The following is a 21,839-nucleotide window of genomic DNA, read 5'->3' as shown; positions in this document are numbered from 1 at the left end:
CTGAGTTACATCCTGTATTATACTCCAGATCTGCACTCACTATTCTGCTGGTGCAGTCACTGTGTACATACATTACATTACTGATCCTGAGTTACATCCTGTATTATACCCCAGAGCTGCACTCACTATTCTGCTGGTGCAGTCACTGTGGACATACATTACATTACTAATCCTGGGTTACATCCTGTATTATACTCCAGACCTGCACTCACTATTCTGCTGGTGCAGTCACTGTGTACATACATTACTGATCCTGAGTTACATCCTGTATTATACCCCAGAGCTGCACTCACTATTCTGCTGGTGCAGTCACTGTACATACATTACATTACTGATCCAGAGTTACATCCTGTATTATACCCCAGAGCTGCACTCACTATTCTGCTGGTGCAGTCACTGTGTACATACATTACTGATCCTGAGTTACATCCTGTATTATACTCCACTCCGCTGCGGGGGCATCATGGTGTGGGGAACCATACTATGTGTGGCAGAGCTGTGGAGGAGGGCATCAGACTGTGTGGGAGCATCATGCGTGTGTGTGTGTGGGGTGGCTGTAGAGGTATTTATACTGTGTTTAGGGAGTCAAAGTGGGGATATCACACTATGTATATGGCACTGAGGGCATCGTGCTGGATGTAGGGGAGGCAATGTGTGGGGGCACCATGAGGGACATGAACTCTGTGGGAACACTTTTTGGCCTCATTAGGATGAATGTAGGCACAAATAAATGAGTGGCCGAGGTTGGTGAAGTGTAAATTCACTGTCCGTCTCTCCAACTTTCACAGTTGGACGGTGTGTACAGAGCGCACGGGGCGTGTACGGTGTGGCATGTAGAGGTTAAGTGACTGCATGGCTGCGCAGGGGTGACCCCGTACTCGGTACCACATTAGAGCTGCATCATATGAGATCTGTGCGTTTTCCATCACTAGATCCGTTGTCCTGTGCTGATATTCATCAATCCCTCGGGCTGCAGATAACCGGGGTAAAGGTTTATGTGGTGTCCGGGCAGCGGCGTGGGGGATATTGTGTTCCTGCAATGTGCGGAGTAGGAACTGGATGATGACCAGGTCAGGATTTGTGGGAACACTCGGGCATAACCTGTGGTCACTACTGGGGCACCAGGGACCCTAAATTTACTGTGGAGGTCCTACAAATCTCTAGTTTAAACTGTGTTTTGTTAATCCTCATTTTAGGTGCAGCCTGCAGTGTAAAGAATGGAGGGTTTTAGTTTTAGGGTTTCCTGGCTGCATCCATGGTTCTGTCTATATTTATCCATTGTATCTCACAATCTGTGGTCCTTTCGGCTTTCCAGCTGTTGGGATACAGCTGTTTTGACTACATGCTTGGACTTGTAGTCCTTCAGAACCTCCAGTTGGAGATCTGATACAGGAAAGATGTATATCTTGGTACCGTGTTAGCCAGCTGCTCCACTCTGGTTATTCCAATTATTATACAGTTACCGTGTGATTAATGCAGATATTGGCCTCATGCCTTGATATCTGCAGCATAGTGTATTCCCATTGTGTCGTGATTAATGAGTCCGGCCTCAGATCTGCCCCTACCTTCTTGATTTTGGGCCCCTAACACACGGCTCCTATAGACACAGAATATCTGGCGCCCTTTTCCCTCTATTCATGAATTGCCAAAAACTGCTGAGCAGGGAGGGCGAGCTGGATGGGCCAGATGGGGGGTGACTTCAGGGGATGTTCACCAGCGCAGCCGCTCAGGGGGCCATATGCGGTTTGCCCGGTTATAAGGCGCTTTTCTGGCCTCATATCATTATTTCTGGCAGGAAGCCCTCCGAGCCTGGCCGCCTCCCAGGGTCTATTCCCAGCAAGGGATTATCACCTCCACTCGAGGCCAATGGGCAAAACAGATGTTTTCCTGCAGATGCAGGAGCAGTCCCTGGTGGAGGTGCTGCCAGCACAGGCATTCCTCAGATTCCCGGACACAGGGGGACACCATGACCCCTAGAACCGCAGCCCAGGCCTCAGCCTTGTTTACTGTTTACTCTTCTGGTTGCTACAATGTATCAGCGCCGGGACAATGGAACCTTCTACCCTCCATGCTGGGAGAGCCACGGAGCAGAATCACTGTCATGGAAGATGGCTGCAATTGTAGCAAACCCTCAGCTGTCAGACTATTGGGTCAGGACAGACTCGTTTCTGGATGTGAACAAAAAAAAAGTTAAATGGTGCAGAATTGAATAACTGAGGGGAAATTTATCCTAAGAGGACATTTTATAGTCGGTTTACTTTGTGTTGGCGCCAAACTTATCCCAGAGTCTCGTCACATCTGATAAATTTGCGGCTTTTCATTATTTTTAGGCTACTTTCACACATCAGTTTTTTTTTTTTTTTTTTTGCATCAGGCACAATCCGGCGAATGTTGGAAAATCCGGATCCTGCGCAGATTGTGAAAAACTGATGCGACGGATCCGGCTAGCATATCTACATTATTGAATAAGAAAAAATAAAAAATAAAAAAATGCTCAGTCTATAAAACTGGAATCGGGCATCAAAATCTGTCACTTTCCAGATCGGACACCTTCCGGATCCCATAGGCTTCCATTCTAGCAAACAGCCGGATCCGGCCCTTCCGGCTTTTTTGCTGGAGACAAATAACTTTGCTATGTTTTTTCCAGAAACTGGAAACGGCAGATTTGCCGGCTCTGGCGAAAAACGGATGAAACGCAATGTCGTCCGGCGCAATCTGGCACTAATACAAGTCTATGGAAAAACAGATCTGGCGGCAACATTCACCGGATCTGGGTGTGATTTTATTTTTTATTTTTTATTTTTTATAATTTAGCCAGATTGAGCCTGACAGCAAAAACCTGATGTGTGAATGTAGCCTTAGTCGTTCCTCCACTTTTTATGCCCACCCCTTTACTGGAGTGAGCTTGAGAATTTATTATTACTAGATGGTGGCCCGATTCTAACACATCGGGTATTCTAGAATATGCATGCCCACGTAGTATGTTGCCCAGGCCACGTAGTATATTGCCCAGGCCACGTAGTATATTGCCCAGCCACGTACGTCACAGGTTAGAAAATAAAAAATTAAACATATACTCACCTTCCGAGGGCCCCTTGTAGTTCGGTCACATGACTGTGACGTCATGGCAGGCCCTTCTCCCATACACGGCACCGGAACCTGCCGCTTGCATGGAGTGGTCACTGGAGCGTTGCGAAAGGTGAGTATATAATGAATTTTTTTTTTTTTTTTTTTACATTAGATGTTTTTACTATTGACGCTGCATAGGCAGCATCAATAGTAAAAACTTGCTCTCACAGGGTTAATAGCGGCGGTAACGGAGTGCGGTACCCGCAGCATAACGTGGTCCGTTACTGCTGGCATTAACCCTGTGTGAGCGGTGACTGCGGGGAGTATGGAGCGGGCGCCGACTGCAGGGGAGGGACTAATCGGACTGTGGACGTCGCTGATTGGTCGCGGCAGCCATGACATGCAGCTATCGAGACCAATGAATATCTGTGACAAACAGAAGGACAGACAAAAAGACAGAAGTGACCCTTAGACAATTATATAGTGGATTACTATTATTATAAGTGATAACATGTCAAAAACTCGTTTTATTCAATTATTTTGCTTAAGGTAAAAAAAAAAAAAGTTGACAACTGACAAAAGCCCCATGCAGGGGGTCCTGGGGCCACTGGTTGGATGCAGAGCTCTGTACAGAAGGGGTCAGTTAAACAGTAAATGGTTGTTTGTTTGTTTGTTTTGTTTTTTTGTTTTTTTTCTTTCATCTCAGTCCAGGTTCTTTGGCGCCACCCAGTGGACAAAATTAAATTTTTTCCCCAGATCTGGTGATAGTGTAACAAAATGATCACACCCTGCAGCTGAAAATGAGTATATCCCAATACTTCTCACAGCTACAGGGTTTCCCATCATGGTATTCATCCACTGCAATACATTGTGACTTACGCAGTTCATTGATTAAAAACTACAAAGCCACTTTAAAGTAAGGTTAGGCAGAAATATTGCCCATGTGTCTACAATACATAGAATATTGGCTGAAAGTTTGACCTAAAATAATCTTTTTTTTTTCCCAGATATCCAAATATTGTGAATGGATGAGCCCCTAACCTCAAGTGTCAGCCAAGGTCTGCATTGTTGTCATGTGGCTGCTGCTGCCACCTAGTGGACAAGATTCTCCATGGCCGGCAGCCAGCACTTAGCCATGTGTTTGTCCAGATGCTTGCAAAGTCTATAAATAGTTTGGAAAGTGACCAAGTCAACAGCAATGGTTGTGACCCTGGGAGAGCTGGATGTCAGGCTGGGATAAAAGCCTTTAAAGGACAGGCTTGTAAACTGAGCACAGACAGAGTGTTACATCCACAGCTGCGCTCTGAGGCGGATTTTCACTCTCATCCTGTGAAACTAATGTGCAGCGTCTGCTATACTGCACTCTATGCCAGGCTCGCATCTGGATTTAGACACCTCTATAATGAAGAGGACGGACCTGGACAGCTGGCCATCAATCAATATAGATTTAAGGGCATGAAAGATTTCCAGAAAAACAATATATTCCCCCCAGTGCCCACTGAGGTCTTCAGGATTTTGTGTAGCTGATTGTAATGTGATAAAGATGTAAAATTACCTCCATGTGGAAGAATAAAAGTACCATAATACTCTCCCAATGTACAAAAATAAACTAGAATACTGCCCCTATGTACAGGAATATAACTACTATAATACTGCCCCCTATATACAAGAATATAACTACTATAATACTGCCCCTGTGTACAAGAATATAGCTACTATAATACTGCCCCCTATATACAAGAATATAACTACTATAATACTGCTCCTATGTACAAGAATATAACTACTATAATACTGCTCCTATGTACAAGAATATAACTACTATAATACTGCTCCTATGTACAAGAATATAACTACTATAATACTGCCCCCTATGTACAAGAATATAACTACTATAATACTGCCCCCTATGTACAAGAATATAACTACTATAATACTGCTCCTATGTACAAGAATATAACTACTATAATACTGCTCCCTATATACAAGAATATAACTACTATAATACTGCCCCTATGTACAAGAATATAACTACTATAATACTGCCCCTATATACAAGAATATAACTACTATAATACTGCCCCCTATGTACAAGAATATAACTACTATAATACTGCTCCTATGTACAAGAATATAACTACTATAATACTGCCCCCTATGTACAAGAATATAACTACTATAATACTGCCCCTATGTACAAGAATATAACTACTATAATACTGCCCCTATGTACAAGAATATAACTACTATAATACTGCTCCCTATGTACAAGAATATAACTACTATAATACTGCCCCTATGTACAAGAATATAACTACTATAATACTGCTCCTATGTACAAGAATATAACTACTATAATACTGCCCCCTATGTACAAGAATATAACTACTATAATACTGCCCCTATGTACAAGAATATAACTACTATAATACTGCCCCCTATGTACAAGAATATAACTACTATAATACTGCCCCTATGTACAAGAATATAACTACTATAATACCGCCCCTATGTACAAGAATATAACTACTATAATACTGCCCCTATGTACAAGAATATAACTACTATAATACTGCTCCTATGTACAAGAATATAACTACTATAATACTGCTCCTATGTACAAGAATATAACTACTATAATACTGCCCCCTATGTACAAGAATATAACTACTATAATACTGCCCCTATGTACAAGAATATAACTACTATAATACTGCCCCTATGTACAAGAATATAACTACTATAATACTGCCCCTATGTACAAGAATATAACTACTATAATACTGCCCCTATGTACAAGAATATAACTACTATAATACTGCTCCTATGTACAAGAATATAACTACTATAATACTGCTCCTATGTATAAGAATATAACTACTATAATACTGCCCCTATGTACAAGAATATAACTACTATAATACTGCCCCTATGTACAAGAATATAACTACTATAATACTGCCCCTATGTACAAGAATATAACTACTATAATACTGCCCCTATGTACAAGAATATAACTACTATAATACTGCTCCTATGTACAAGAATATAACTACTATAATACTGCCCCTATGTACAAGAATATAACTACTATAATACTGCCCCTATTTACAAGAATATAACTACTATAATACTGCCCCTATATACAAGAATATAACTACTATAATACTGCTCCCTATATACAAGAATATAACTACTATAATACTGCTCCTATGTACAAGAATATAACTACTATAATACTGCCCCCTATATACAAGAATATAACTACTATAATACTGCTCCTATGTACATGAATATAACTACTATAATACTGCCCCCTATGTACAAGAATATAACTACTATAATACTGCTCCTATGTACAAGAATATAACTGCTATAATACTGCTCCCTGTATTACACTCACATGCTCAGGCCGGTTACAGTGTGAGATGTTGTGGATTTATGTTCACTCTTGTCCTTTGCTTGTCTGTCCTTCACCCACAGGGTATGTAGAGGGGGGCACAGTAATTAGTTGGGGAGACCACCAGATCCAGCAGCTATAATTATACAGAAGACGGAACAGGCAGATTAGTGTTCCTGAGTAATTATGATCAGCGCTCACTTTCCATCCTGTAGAACTTCTCTGGGATCCCGTCCAAGGTTCCTGCATTGTTCTCGGTTGCTCTATAAATAAACATATTATTCACATTTACTATTATTATTTTTATTCGCTGCGTGCAGTTTTGGGTAATTAGCCGCTTATTTGCTTGCGCTGTAATTAGTGTGGAATTGCTGAGTTCCCCTCTGACTGCGCCGACTCTTCCTGTTTTGGTTTAATTTCTTCAAAATCAACTTTTTTTTTTCCCAGCCTGTTTATTTTTATTGTACTCTCTCTGCCCCAAAAATATTCTGTATGATGTAGGTGTAGTACAGTGTCACATGTGATAGGATTAGATGCACAGCTCAGCAGACGGTATCACACAGGGGAGGATTAGATACACGGCTCAGCAGACAGTATCACACAGGATAGGATTAGATACACGGCTCAGCAGTCAGTATCACACAGGAGAGGATTAGATACACGGCTCAGCAGACAGTATCACACAGGATAGGATTAGATACAGCTCAGCAGACAGTATTACACAGGAGAGGATTAGATACACGGCTCAGCAGACAGTATTCCACAGGAGGATTAGATACACGGCTCAGCAGTCAGTATCACACAGTATAGGATTAGATACACGGCTCAGCAGACAGTATCACACAGGATAGGATTAGATGCACGGCTCAGCAGTCAGTATCACACAGGAGAGGATTAGATACACGGCTCAGCAGACAGTATCACACAGGATAGGATTAGATACAGCTCAGCAGTCAGTATCACACAGGATAGGATTAGATACAGCTCAGCAGACAGTATCACACAGGATAGGATTAGATACACAGCTCAGCAGACAGTATCACACAGGATAGGATTAGATACACAGCTCAGCAGACAGTATCACACAGGAGAGGATTAGATACACGGCTCAGCAGTCAGTATCACACAGTATAGGATTAGATACACGGCTCAGCAGTCAGTATCACACAGGAGAGGATTAGATACACAGCTCAGCAGACAGTATCACACAGGATAGGATTAGATACACAGCTCAGCAGACAGTATCACACAGGAGAGGATTAGATACACGGCTCAGCAGTCAGTATCACACAGGATAGGATTAGATACACGGCTCAGCAGACAGTATCACACAGGAGAGGATTAGATACACAGCTCAGCAGACAGTATCACACAGGATAGGATTAGATACACAGCTCAGCAGACAGTATCACACAGGAGAGGATTAGATACACGGCTCAGCAGTCAGTATCACACAGGAGAGGATTAGATACACGGCTCAGCAGTCAGTATCACACAGGAGAGGATTAGATACACAGCTCAGCAGACAGTATCACACAGGATAGGATTAGATACACAGCTCAGCAGACAGTATCACACAGGAGAGGATTAGATACACGGCTCAGCAGTCAGTATCACACAGGAGAGGATTAGATACACAGCTCAGCAGACAGTATCACACAGGATAGGATTAGATACACAGCTCAGCAGACAGTATCACACAGGAGAGGATTAGATACACGGCTCAGCAGTCAGTATCACACAGTATAGGATTAGATACACGGCTCAGCAGACAGTATCACACAGGATAGGATTAGATGCACGGCTCAGCAGTCAGTATCACACAGGAGAGGATTAGATACACGGCTCAGCAGACAGGTTGACACTTAGGATTAGATACAGCAGACACTGTGCTGCTTTCCCCCCTCTATATACAATTAGATACATAGTGTGGCTGAGTTAACCCCTTTGCTGCCTCTTTAGCTTTGTTCCTAGTTGCTGGGCTCTGAAGCATTTAAAGGGCCAGCTGGTGTTTGCTGATGATGGGTGTGCTGCTCCCTGGAGACTGTTTCCTCCAGGCCTCTCCTGTGTTGTTGGTTACTATGGAGCAGGAGAGACGCTGCAGACGAGGAGCAGCTGCTGCAGGAAGACACTGAGCCCCCACTGCTGGAGAGGCCTCCATCCTGCTCCCCCACAGCAGACCCCCAGGATGAACATCGTGCTGTCCAGGTGAGATGGACCCTCTGTGCTGTCACCACTACCTCCAGCCTGGCACAGTGTCTTGGAGGCAGATTTGCAGGGTTGTTGCCCCTGGTGCCAGCTCTGGGGGTCCGCAATAAAGATATATCTGTGCGGACAATGGTCTGCACAAATCTCTTGTGTGCTGACATTTTGTTACAATGTATCAGGCTTTGTGCCTCACTGATACTTCTCAGCTGAGGGTTTGTCCTTGTATTACTTGTATGTAAACAGTTTTTTTTGTTTTTTTTCCATTCACTGACAGCAGTCATAGGTATTAATGTCTGTATAGATCGATTCCAAAGCTGCAGATGTTTTCACGCTCTTTATTGCTCCCCTATTAAATGTTTGCTCCCCCCAGAGATAAGCGGCACCTGCTCTTATATGTTCTATAAGTCCCATTTACAGACTAGCTGGACCTGAGGGTCCCATCCCACTCTGTTCACCCTCCAGCTGTACACGGGCTCGGACTGGCCGTCGGGGAAGCCGGTAAATTCACCGGTGGGTCCCTGGTGGCACTTGCTGCCCTTGTCAGTAAATGTGGCATTATCTCCTCAACCAGTTTATTGTATAGAAGGAAAGGCACATTTGTGATCAGGGGTGGGGTAATATTGCTGAAGGTGCCCCCAGAATCCGTCACACTCCTGTCCGTACGTCTCGTGTATCGGCGAGGCCTGTAATTTCTGATAATGGTGTTCTGTGCGGGTTGTTATCACCGCTGATCAGTGTCGTCTGCAGGCAGGAAGGTGCAGTCCGAGAACCGATTCCTTGGTTATACAGAGGGGCGCTATATGCCTCGTACCTGTAACCGCTACCTTAACCCTTTACATGCTGCAGCCTTGGGGTATACTGAGCATTGGGGGAAACTCGCTCTCATCCTTCCCTCTTTCCGCAGAGATGCTCAGGTCAAGATCATGGAGACCACGGTGTCCAACGCGGAGCATTATTTTGGACAGTTTTGCTCCATACTGGCCTCATATACCCGCAAAACGGCCAAACTGCGGGACAAGGCGGACGAACTCGTCAAACAGCTCATCGACTTCGGAAACACGGAGAACCCTGAACTGAGGAGCGCCATGAGAAACATGGCGGAGGAGATGGCGAAGATCCAGGACTACAGACACGCTCAGGTATGTCTCCTGCAATGCTAGACTTATATGGCCGCATCTAATGCTGCACTATGGTCAGAAGTGTGGCCCAGTGGTTAGCATTGTGCTGCCAGCAGGGTGGCTCAGTAATTAGTACATGGTGGCTTAGTGGTTAGTACTGTTGCTTTGCATCACTGGGACCCTGGGCTCCAATCCCACCAAGGACCATTTCTTTCAGGAGTTTGCCTGTTCTCCCCGTGTTTGCGTGGGTTTCCTTCTACACTCCAGATTCAGACTGATGGGAAATGTACTGTGATGTCTGTACAGCGCTGCGGAATATGATGGCGCTATATAAGGGAGTAGAATAAATAATCGAGCCCCGGCAGTAATTCCATAAAGATATTAGGGGTAACTTAAACTTTCTGGAGCCCAATGCAAAATCTGTTCTAGGCACCCCACCTACTGTGGCAGATAAGCCTTGGGGTCCCCCCGGCCTCTGCAGCTTCTGCAACCCCCATAGCTGTGCCCGTGGTAGACCCCAAAGCAAACCATTTAATCAGTCCACTAATCGGGGCGTGCCATCAAATAGGTACTGTCCGTAACCCTGTGAATTCAGCGCCACTCGTCTCTACAGGTTGTGGGGGGTATTGCAGCTGTACCCCATTTACTTCAATGGAGCAGAGCTGCAATACCGGACACAACCTGTAGGTGGAGCAGGTCTATTTTGGGCAGTAAGTTACATGTTTTTATAATGCTGTATATCCAGAAGAGGCAGCGGTGATTGTTGCAGCCAGTCATTATGGCTGGTAGCGGTCATCCCCATGTGGCAGTACAGATCGGCTGCTGGTTTGCCGTTGCACATCATTTATTACTGCACGCCGTATCAGTACGTTACGGTCATGGGGTGTCGGGTGTGGTCCGCTGCTGCAGTTAGGGGTGAAATGGGCAAGCAAAGATCCATCCAAAATCAGAACGCGGTTATGTCTGCGCACATGAATTACCAGCGCGCGTCGCTGCCATAGTCTCCCAGAGTCTCATCTCCATACTCGGAGCTCCTTAATCCTCAAAGCCATAATCTGCATGTAATGATTTCAGCTCCTGCCCGCCGCACGCTGCACAATGACCTTTGCTGGGTAATTTGAAACACAGAAGCGCGTTAATGAATCAAACGCGCTGGCAGCTAAATGATCTCTCGACAGGAAGGAGGGCCGGGCGCAGAGGTGAGGGCAGCCTCGCAACCTTCTTAATTAGCCAGTTTTCCTGGAAACAAGCCCGCCAGCGAGCTAATGATTTACTCGTTAATTGCTGGCTGCCGATCACTGGGGAGGGTTCTGCGGCCCGGTCATGTCCAGATCATCAATAAGGCCCATTACATTACATCCTGGCGGATGGAGCGAAACGCGTGGGATGTATAGACGGGCAGTGGTGTGGTGCCGCCTGCGAGGAGGTGGAGGCGCCCAATAAGACATTGTGATTGGATGGCGTTGGTGAAATGCGTTGGCGGCCATAATGAAGCAATAAGCTAATATTTGGCAATACAGATCTGTATCCGATCGTCAGGAATACTGATTACCTGTAGGCTACTTACTCCAAGATTAAGGGGGGAATCAAAGCCCTAAATATGCACAAGAGTCACTAATGGACCAGTGCCAAACTCGCATCAGATATTCTAATGTGGGGCCCGCGGTTGTAGAAGGGCACAGTTTGGGGCCCTTTCTTGAAGTTACTGTCCAGATTTACACTTTGACCAGTGAATGTTGCAGACCCCATTGTGCTCAGACCTTTGTCGGACCCCTCCGTGTCATCACCGTATTCTCTGCTCTGTAGGTGGAGAGACTAGAAACCAAAGTTGTGAACCCGCTGAAGGCATACGGACCCCTAATAAAGGACAAACGGGTAAGGATCTTTATATGTCCTGTATCCGAAGTGCGCCATCTGTTACATTGTAATATCCGTGTACAGATACATCACACAGATGAATAACCTTTTTCTTTCTCCTCCTCACAATTCTTCCTCCTTTTTCCTCTTCCCTTCATCTCCATCCTCTTTTTACCTCTCCCTCTTCTCCATCCTCTTCTTGCTTCTTCTCCCTTTTCTGCCTCTTGCTTTCCTACTTTTGCCCTCATCTTTTTCTTTCATATGCTCTTTTTCATATTTTTTTCTTCTCCCTACTCGTCTTCCTCCTTCTCCACTTCCGTATTCCTATTATTCCTTTCTTCTCTCTGCCTTTCGCGTCTTCGTTTCTCTTTTGCATTTTCTTCCCTGTCGCCCTTCTATTCTTTGTCCCCTCCTTTTTTTTTTTTTTTTTTTTTTTAACTCCCTTTTTTTTTCTTCCTGCTTTTCCTGGACTTTCTTCTTATTTTTGTCCTTTTCTTCCATTCTCCTCTTCTTGCCCTGTTCCCTCCTTTTTTTCATCCTTCCTTATATTGTTTGTTTTCATCATATATTTTTTTTTTTTTTTTTTTCCTTTTCTACTTTTGTTCATATTCCAAACTTTCTACCTTTTTTTTTTCATCCTCCTTTTCTCAGGCAGAAATAAAGAAATTCAACACTGTAAGGAACAAGGAGATAAAAGAGCTGCAGAAGTTGGAGAAGTTGCGGCACCGGGCGCCGTCCGACCGTCACATGATTGTATCCTGTACATGCTACAATGTAACCTTAGAAATTGGCGGAGCACGTCCTATAATGCACCGCGGCCAAATGCAATCTGCAGTGTCATGAGACTCCAGACACTGTTCACCTATAGATATATGTATGCCCAGGGGTTGTATACATCACATGCAGTAACTGCGTATAGCCGCCAGGCTTGACTTGAACCTTTTGTTCTGTTTTGCCTCATGCAGAGTCTGCATTATAGAACCTTAGCCACCATGTCTGACCATAGACCCCTCCATGTGGCCCTTCACGGTTTGGGGCCCAACTCAGGTGGCCTATGGGTGAGGATTCTGCACAGGTAGCAGAATAATAACCCCTTAACCCCCAGAGCTTTTTTCGGTTTTGCATTTTCGCTCTTCTTCCCAGAGCCATAACTTTTATTTTTCTGTCAATATGGCCATGTGAGGGCTTGTTTTTTGCAGGATGAGTTGTACTTTTTCAATGACTATATTGATTTTACCATGTCTTGTACTAGAAAATGGGATAAAAATTCTATGTGCTGTGAAATTGCAAAAAAAAGTGCAATCCCACACTTGTGTTTTGTTTGGCTTTTTTGCTAGGTTCACTAAATGCTAAAACTGAGCTGCCATTATGATTCTCTGGGTCATTACGAGTTCATAGATAAAGTGGTGAAAAAAAATTCCAAACTTTGTTTTAAAAAAAAAAAAAAAAAAAATTAAAAAAAATTGCGCCATTCTCTGATACCCATAGCGTCTCCATTTTTCGTGATCGGAAGTTGGGTGAGGGCTTATTCTTTGCGCGCCGAGCTGACGTTTGTAATGATTCTATTTTGGTGCAGATACGTTCTTTTGATCGCCCGTTATTGCATTTTAATGCAATGTCACGGTCACCAAAAAAAGTCTATTTGTTTGACTTTATCACTGCCGTTTATCGAACAGGTTAATTTTTCTTGTTATTGATTGTGCAATTCTGAACACGGCGACTCCAAATGTGTAGGTTTGATCTTATTTTATTTTGAATGGGGCAAAAGGGGGGTGATTTTAACTTGTGTGTGTAATATATATATATATATATATATATATATATATATATATATATATATATATAATTATTTTATTATTTTATTATTTTTTTTTTTTTTTTCGTTTTTGGCATGTTTCAATGGTCTCCATGGGAGGCTAGGAGCTGCCATAGCCTGATTGGCTCTGCTACATATAGGCGATGTTCAGATCGCTCCTATTACCCACTTGCTATGAGCACTGACCACTGGGTGGCGCTCACAGCAAGCCTACACTGACATCCATAGAGGGGTCACGTTGTCATGACAACACGCCAGTGACCCACGAATCGCATGACTGTTAGGGGTTAAGCATTTGTAGTGGGTGGTCTTCATGTCCTTCACTAAAGGTTGAGATCTCCATAGGGGAGAAATTAGAGGGGATTTGCTCCTTGACTCCATCATCCAGTCCCAGGTGAGTGTCTAATACAGAGTGATGTCGGATGAACAGGTAAGAGACGACCTGTCCTGGGGAGATTGTGAGCTCCTGGGGCGAGTCCACAGCCTTCCTACATGGCCTGGAGTCTACGTGTCCACAGGATGAGTAAGAAAGTATAATGTCCTTCTGCCATTTGGAACTGCACCTTCTTATATACAGCCGGTATAACCTGGGCATCTCCTGTATATAATTATATATGTACAGCCGGTATAACCTGGGCATCTCCTGTATATAATTATATATGTACAGCCGGTATAACCTGGGCATCTCCTGTATATAATTATATATGTACAGCCGGTATAACCTGGGCATCTCCTGTATATAATTATATATGTACAGCTGGTATAACCTGGGCTTCTCCTGTATATAATTATATATGTACAGCCGGTATAACCTGGGCATCTCCTGTATATAATTACTTATGTACAGCCGGTATAACCTGGGCATCTCCTGTATATAATTACTTATGTACAGCCGGTATAACCTGGGCTTCTCCTGTATATAATTATATATGTACAGCCGGTATAACCTGGGCATCTCCTGTATATAATTATATATGTACAGCCGGTATAACCTGGGCATCTCCTGTATATAATTATATATGTACAGCCGGTATAACCTGGGCATCTCCGTTATCGGCCAGTGTGCCGATGCTTCACCCGCAGTACAGGGATCCTCGCTGCCATGAGTCGCCTTTAATTTCCCGGCTATTATCAGACACTTTACAGCTGTAACGATGATATAAACTTCATTTAAAGGGACAGTACATAAATGGACGCGCTGTATGTGAAGGCATTTAGCGATATTGGAGCCTATGTATACGCGCAAACCCTTCACTGACATTTCTAACCTCTGCTTATAAAACACAAAACAGAAATAAGAAAACCGTAACGTGTCGTCCTGCAGGTGATTCCAGCGAGGTTCCGCAAACCTCTGGTACTAAAACTGGCGCATGGGAGTGTGGGTGCTGTCTGAAGCATCCAATCGGAATTCAGCTGTCGGTGTTCTAGCGTTTAATTGGTGGTTGTGGGCCGCTCCTCCACAGCACCGCCACCTAGAGGGGGAAGGGGGGCACTCCTTGCAGCTCAGTCCATGATTTTAGGGACTTTACAGTGTAAATTCATAGTATTCACACTCATCATCTTTGTCCTTTGTGTTACTTTTCAGTCTTCCAATGACGTCCAAAACAAGGTAACCTGCGCCAAGTGCAGCACATCCGGTCTAAGTCACGTCCATAACGATGCCCTGGTGTCCTAAGGGGCACTGCAGACAGTCAGCGGGTTATTGCACCTGTACGGCATGACTTATTCCAGCTGTCACATTCTGTCAGTGCTGTAGATATGTAGAGGACAAGTTGTGACGCTCTATCAGTTGTGGCTGCCATTCTCAGCTGGAGAGCCGCAGCTTGGAGGTCTCTGATGTAGATGTTTGACCCCCCCTCAGTCATCACTTTCACAACTTTTCATTATTGCACTTAAAGTAAAGAGAAACAATATGGCGGATTTAACACCATCCAGAAATGTTATATAAAGGAAGCTGTGAAAATGATAATTTGGCCGGCGGCTGTCGGTTGAAGATTTGGCGCTGTTGTTTGCCTGATCGCTGCTTTTGTTTTTACTGCCTTTGCTGCTTGTGGAGCTGCAGGTTCAGAGCTCGGTGGCCATTACCTGTAAAGCTGATCTCATTCCAGGCAGGGATTAAGAAAATGATATAAAGATGTAAGGATCTAAAGCATGAGAGTAGGATCAGACTAAGCCCAGGGCTATAGCATGTAACTGTACAACTACCGCATGGGGCTGTATGAATAAAGCCGCACGGCACTGGCAGTATTCTTCATTTTTTCTTATACATTGGAGTAAAGTAAAAATGGACATAAAGATGCCTCCAGCCTGTGGGGTCTCCGTCCATAGATCGGTGGTCGGATTGTAATATCCGCAGTATATTTTCCAGGTCGCCTTACAATAACAAGAGTTCGCAGCATTTAGAAATGAGAGAAAAAGTTATTCCCTTGGTACAAACAGGCTCTGTGTAATCGCATCACACGTACACGGCTGCATTAAGAGCGCTGCTCCGGATTCTCGTATACTTATCTACATCGCTTCTCCGATAATTCATGAGACAAGAACACCAGACATTTACAGCACAGCGCCGGCGGCCATCACTTGCGTTATAATCTAGTATTTAGTGATCCGAGGCATGCTGGTATAACCTGGGTGTTCTCCTTATATAATTAAATATGTACAGCCGGTATAACCTGGGCATCTCCTGTATATCATTATATATGTACAGCCGGTATAACCTGGGCATCTCCTATATATAATTATATATGTGCAGCCGGTATAACCTGGACATCTCCTGTATATAATTATATATGTACAGCCTGTATAACCTGGGCTTCTCCTGTATATAATTATATATGTACAGCCTGTATAACCTGGGCTTCTCCTGTATATAATTATATATGTACAGCCGGTATAACCTGGGCATCTCCTGTATATAATTATATATGTACAGCCGGTATAACCTGGGCATCTCCTGTATATCATTATATATGTACAGCCGGTATAACCTGGGCATCTCCTATATATAATTATATATGTGCAGCCGGTATAACCTGGACATCTCCTGTATATAATTATATATGTACAGCCTGTATAACCTGGGCTTCTCCTGTATATAATTATATATGTACAGCCTGTATAACCTGGGCTTCTCCTGTATATAATTATATATGTACAGCCGGTATAACCTGGGCATCTCCTGTATATAATTATATATGTACAGCCGGTATAACCTGGGCATCTCCTGTATATAATTATATATGTACAGCCGGTATAACCTGGGTGTTCTCCTGTATATAATTACTTATGTACAGCCGGTATAACCTGGGCGTTCTCCTGTATATAATTATATATGTGCAGCCGGTATAACCTGGGCATCTCCTGTATATAATTATATATGTGCAGCCGGTATAACCTGGGCATCTCCTGTATATAATTATAAATGTACAGCCGGTATAACCTGGGCATCTCCTGTATATAATTATAAATGTACAGCCGGTATAACATGGGCATCTGCTGTATATAATTGTATATGTACAGATGGTATAACCTGGGCTTCTCCTGTATATAATTATATATGTACAGCCGGTATAACCTGGGCATCTCCTGTATATAATTATATATGTGCAGCCGGTATAACCTGGGCATCTCCTGTATATAATTATATATGTACAGCCGGTATAACCTGGGCATCTCCTGTATATAATTCTATATGTACAGCCGGTATAACCTGGACATCTCCTGTATATAATTATATATGTACAGCCGGTATAACCTGGACATCTCCTGTATATAATTATATATGTACAGCCGGTATATCCTGGACATCTCCTGTATATAATTATATATGTGCAGCCGGTATAACCTGGACATCTCCTGTATATAATTATATATGTACAGCCTGTATAACCTGGGCTTCTCCTGTATATAATTATATATGTACAGCCGGTATAACCTGGGCATCTCCTGTATATAATTATATATGTGCAGCCGGTATAACCTGGGCATCTCCTGTATATAATTATATATGTACAGCCTGTATAACCTGGGCTTCTCCTGTATATAATTATATATGTGCAGCCGGTATAACCTGGGCATCTCCTGTATATAATTATAAATGTACAGCCGGTATAACCTGGGCATCTCCTGTATATAATTATAAATGTACAGCCGGTATAACATGGGCATCTGCTGTATATAATTGTATATGTACAGATGGTATAACCTGGGCTTCTCCTGTATATAATTATATATGTACAGCCGGTATAACCTGGACATCTCCTGTATATAATTATATATGTACAGCCGGTATATCCTGGACATCTCCTGTATATAATTATATATGTGCAGCCGGTATAACCTGGACATCTCCTGTATATAATTATATATGTACAGCCTGTATAACCTGGGCTTCTCCTGTATATAATTATATATGTACAGCCGGTATAACCTGGGCATCTCCTGTATATAATTATATATGTGCAGCCGGTATAACCTGGGCATCTCCTGTATATAATTATATATGTACAGCCTGTATAACCTGGGCTTCTCCTGTATATAATTATATATGTGCAGCCGGTATAACCTGGGCATCTCCTGTATATAATTATAAATGTACAGCCGGTATAACCTGGGCATCTCCTGTATATAATTATAAATGTACAGCCGGTATAACATGGGCATCTGCTGTATATAATTGTATATGTACAGATGGTATAACCTGGGCTTCTCCTGTATATAATTATATATGTACAGCCGGTATAACCTGGGCCTTTCCTTGGTTTTGCAGCGTTTAGAGGCCCTCGGGTGTCGGGCAGTCGTACTTTTGCCGTCCATCCACCGTTTCCTTCTCTTCTCAGGCAGAGTCCAGCGTCCAGAAAGCCTCCGTGGACGCGGCGCGCACCACCCAGCAGCTGGAGGAGGTGATCGATAACTTCCAGCAGCAGAAAATCAAAGACCTGCAGGTAACGAGTGATGACCGGGAGAAGCGGATCTGCTGACTGTTTCTAAGGGAAACCATCAGCACTTCGTAATTACCTTCCTTTAGAGATTGATCAATCGAACCTTCACTCTGCAGTGATGACTGACTCTGCTGGAGCTAAGGGGGTCTCCATCGGCCGAGGAGGAGGGGAATTTTATTATTTTAGGAAACGTTGAAACCTTTTTCTTTCATCTAGAAAATCTTCTCTGATTTCCTGACGGTTGAGATGATCTTTCACGCCCGAGCGCTGGAGGTTTATACCAACGCCTTCCACCGGCTGCAGGACTGCGACCTGGAGAGAGACATGGAGGTGACGACAGTCGGCTGTGGATGATGAGGGTTCCCGCACGGCTCGGAATGGTGGTTATTATTCTCTTGCTTTGTTTTTCAGGACTTTCGGTCAAAGATTCATATAAACACCGGGACCCAGGATGCTCGACCCGTCCCCGCCACCAACATCTCCTCCAACACCACGTGGCACACGAGCAGCACGGTGAGATGGTGGCATATATCTGTTACTGGGAAAGCTGGGTGGCAGCCACAATGTGGGCTATGAGGGGTGGAAATATAGCCGAACACTAAGCCGTGCAGGAACCTGGGAAAGCTGGGTGACTGACTGCCTCATGATACAGGTTCAGGGGTAGCACACAGCTTTCCTAGACCTCTGAACGGCAAAGCTGCATAGTATTGGAACCACAATGGGCACCAGTACAGCTCCTACATTGCCGGCCGTAAAGTGATACTGCTGTGACATGCAGGAGGCTGGGAAAGAGGGCTGACAACTTGGTGTGTGCACTGGTTGTCACCCAGCTTTTCTGTAGATCTGGTTTACTCCTACAGGCAGGCAGCTATTGAAGGGTTTAAAAAAAAAAAAAAAAAAAAAGTGCCGACATTTCCTGACTTTTCCCCTAAGGACGGTAATAATCTTCTCGGCACGATCGGCGCTCGCATGAATCACCGCACCGGTAAGTGAGAAGGGTTTCAGGAAATTAAAAAAACGTGCGACCGAGAATTGGCGGACGCGCAGCGTGAAGACGCAGGACGGTGGCAGATTCGCTGGTGTGTAAGCGGCTGCACGCTGAGTGTAATTACTGCTCACACGCTGAGGGCCGGAGATCAGCGGATGCATGGAAATGACGGAGTCGCTGTCAACTGCCGCCGCTGCATTGGCGGCTTGTACGATCGTGCGGCACCGCGGAGCAGGGAGGCGGCACCAGGGTCTGCTCCGGGCATTTGGCTTATTCTCGGCAGCTTTTCTGTCATCATAAACTCGAATTGGACACCTCCAGGTTTATTATTTGTTTCAATACAAATCTCCCATTTTGGGTATGCAGCTTCGTTGCAGACTTGTCACTATGGCGACTGACTGCAAAAATCATCGAAACCCTGTGTAGTTTATATACAGAAGCTTTTTGTTTATTTTTTTTTCTTCCATTATTTAGAGAATATAAGAGTAATACAAGATATGTTGTCTTCTACCCCAGTCACAGCCAGAGCTGCATTAAACAAACATATCCTACTGGCTGCACATTCTGCGGCCAGACATGTCACCGGTGCAATCTGAGCAGCCATTAGCCGCTACTCTCTGGAAACCAGCAGAATTCTGGATGCAGCTTTGGATGTGACTAGAGACCAGATGAAGCCGTTCTATAAAGTGGCTGCAGCTGTCGGGATATAAAGGGAGTTGTGGTTTTAGTTATCATCCTGCGACCTCTCTTGCAGAGCCTGGCGAGCACCGTGAAGAGACAGCAGCATGTGGATGATGAGGATGATAGTGATGAGGAATCGGAGGAGGATGATGACTACTACAGGAAGCGGGATTATTCTAAAGTGAGGAAGTAAGCGGAGTGATGGCGCTGCTGCCCGAAGGGTTATCGCTGGCGGCATCAGACCACCGGGCAGGAGCGATGCCAACATCATGGCTGACACTGGTGCAAACTCTGGCAGGGGCTGCGGCGCTGCACAAAAAGCGCATTCGAGGCATTGTGTCCGGATGGAGGTCGACTAAGTGGATCCCAGAAGGAAATTCATCATCATGTCCTGAAGTCTCAAGCTCTGCTTGCTGTCAGTGATTGATCATTAGCACCTTTCTAAATCCTGCAGCCATTTCACAGCTGAGTGTTTGTTACAATGTAACCAGTCTACACAAACCTGGTTTCCGGACTGACTCCTTACATTGAAGCGGTTTTCATAGGGCCCGTAAACCTGCTGCCTTTTAGGACCCAGCAACCTTGTAGGTCTATCCTATGGTGGTCTTTGGTTTATCAGAACCACAGGGGGTCCTGGTGCTAATATGTATCTGGCTGTAGAGGATTGTCCAGACTGGATACATAGTAACAGACCCTCAGCTGCGAGAAGTTAGACCTCTGAATGCAAGAATGATAACACTTACTGACAGTAAGCGGAGATGGTGAAAATGGTAAAGCAGTGCCGGATCCTTCTTGGCAGTCACTTCCGTTCTTTCCGCTCAGATCTACTGACACAATGGTAAATTTCTGCCGGATTTTGCGGCAGCTTTGGATGTGATTGGAGGATAGTGCAATTTTCTGACAATTCTATGTAGCTCTGACCTATAAATCGCTCTATAAAGGTGTGGTGATCTGACTGTACATGTGATGCCTCTGAATACCTCGCTCTCCAGTTTCCTGACCTGTCGGCGGGGATCCGGTGCCAGCGACTGCTGTCTGCACGCCTCTCCGGAGATCAGAGGGCTGTTTATTTTCGGAGGGATGTGGACGTTCCTCTTTGTCGCTCTGTGTGTATTTTTCTAGTCTGGGAATGAGACTCTGCACTCGGATAGAATTATGTCTCGTGGCGCAAAAGTAATCGCTTCCTGCCGTCGTGGCGGCGGCCCATGAGCCGTGCACAGGAGCGGTGCCGTCGCTCCGTGTCAGGAGGGTGGAGAGCAAATTGTACAAAGATTTATTTTGTCAAATAAAAATGGCTTCTGATAAATAGTATTTATTTCTATCTCCTTATTGGACAAAGAATAAGCGGAAAATATAATTTATTGTAGAAAATGACATTCAGGAGAAGGCGGAAAACGTGCAAATTATACCCAAAGTCAGATTACTGGGAAAGTGGAGAAAACTGAAATCCCTGTGGAGGACGGAGCCCTCCATGGCCAGAGGACTCGGCACGTAGTCTTCCGAGACCCCAACATTGTACACGGGGGGGGGCTCACTGCAGCGTCTGCTTCATTCTCCTTCCTCCACAATTCTGGAACTTTACTGACCTAAAACCACAAACATCCGCTCCAAACCATAGAAATAATCACCGCAGGTCCAGGGTCTGACTGCACTTGGTGTTACATAGGACTGCAGGTGACCTCTACTACATTGTCTGTAGTCAGCATTGAAGTACATGTCCCCTGCAGTCCCATGTAACACCATAGACATTATATGTACTCGG

At 44.3% G+C, this 21,839-nt stretch overlaps 1 protein-coding gene across 1 annotated transcript; it reads left to right on the top strand.

Annotated features, from left to right (window-relative positions):
• The first annotated feature begins 8,406 nt into the window (after nt 1-8,406).
• On the top strand, nt 8,407-21,388 carry CIBAR2 (CBY1 interacting BAR domain containing 2). The gene is made up of 9 exons (XM_069739430.1): nt 8,407-8,677; nt 9,582-9,816; nt 11,602-11,670; nt 12,304-12,405; nt 13,857-13,862; nt 18,307-18,411; nt 18,625-18,738; nt 18,820-18,921; nt 20,151-21,388. Exons 1-9 carry the CDS (start codon nt 8,658-8,660, stop codon nt 20,268-20,270), a joined length of 873 nt encoding a protein of 290 aa, XP_069595531.1. The 5' UTR covers nt 8,407-8,657; the 3' UTR covers nt 20,271-21,388.
• The last annotated feature ends 451 nt before the right edge of the window (nt 21,389-21,839 follow it).

The sequence above is a fragment of the Ranitomeya imitator genome, chromosome 9 (assembly GCF_032444005.1).
Source record: "Ranitomeya imitator isolate aRanImi1 chromosome 9, aRanImi1.pri, whole genome shotgun sequence".
Classification (NCBI taxonomy): domain Eukaryota; kingdom Metazoa; phylum Chordata; class Amphibia; order Anura; family Dendrobatidae; genus Ranitomeya; species Ranitomeya imitator.
The sequence above is the reverse complement of the archived record's forward strand: the minus strand, read 5'-3'. Positions and strand labels throughout refer to the sequence as shown.

Bases quoted from the DNA above. Each gene is read 5' to 3' on its own strand.
- CIBAR2 (XM_069739430.1), top strand. From the start codon at position 8,658: ATGAACATCGTGCTGTCCAG. The intron at 8,678-9,581 runs GTGAGATGGACC...CTCTTTCCGCAG, and splicing joins ATGAACATCGTGCTGTCCAG to AGATGCTCAGGTCAAGATCA. The intron at 18,412-18,624 runs GTAACGAGTGAT...TCTTTCATCTAG, and splicing joins AGAAAATCAAAGACCTGCAG to AAAATCTTCTCTGATTTCCT.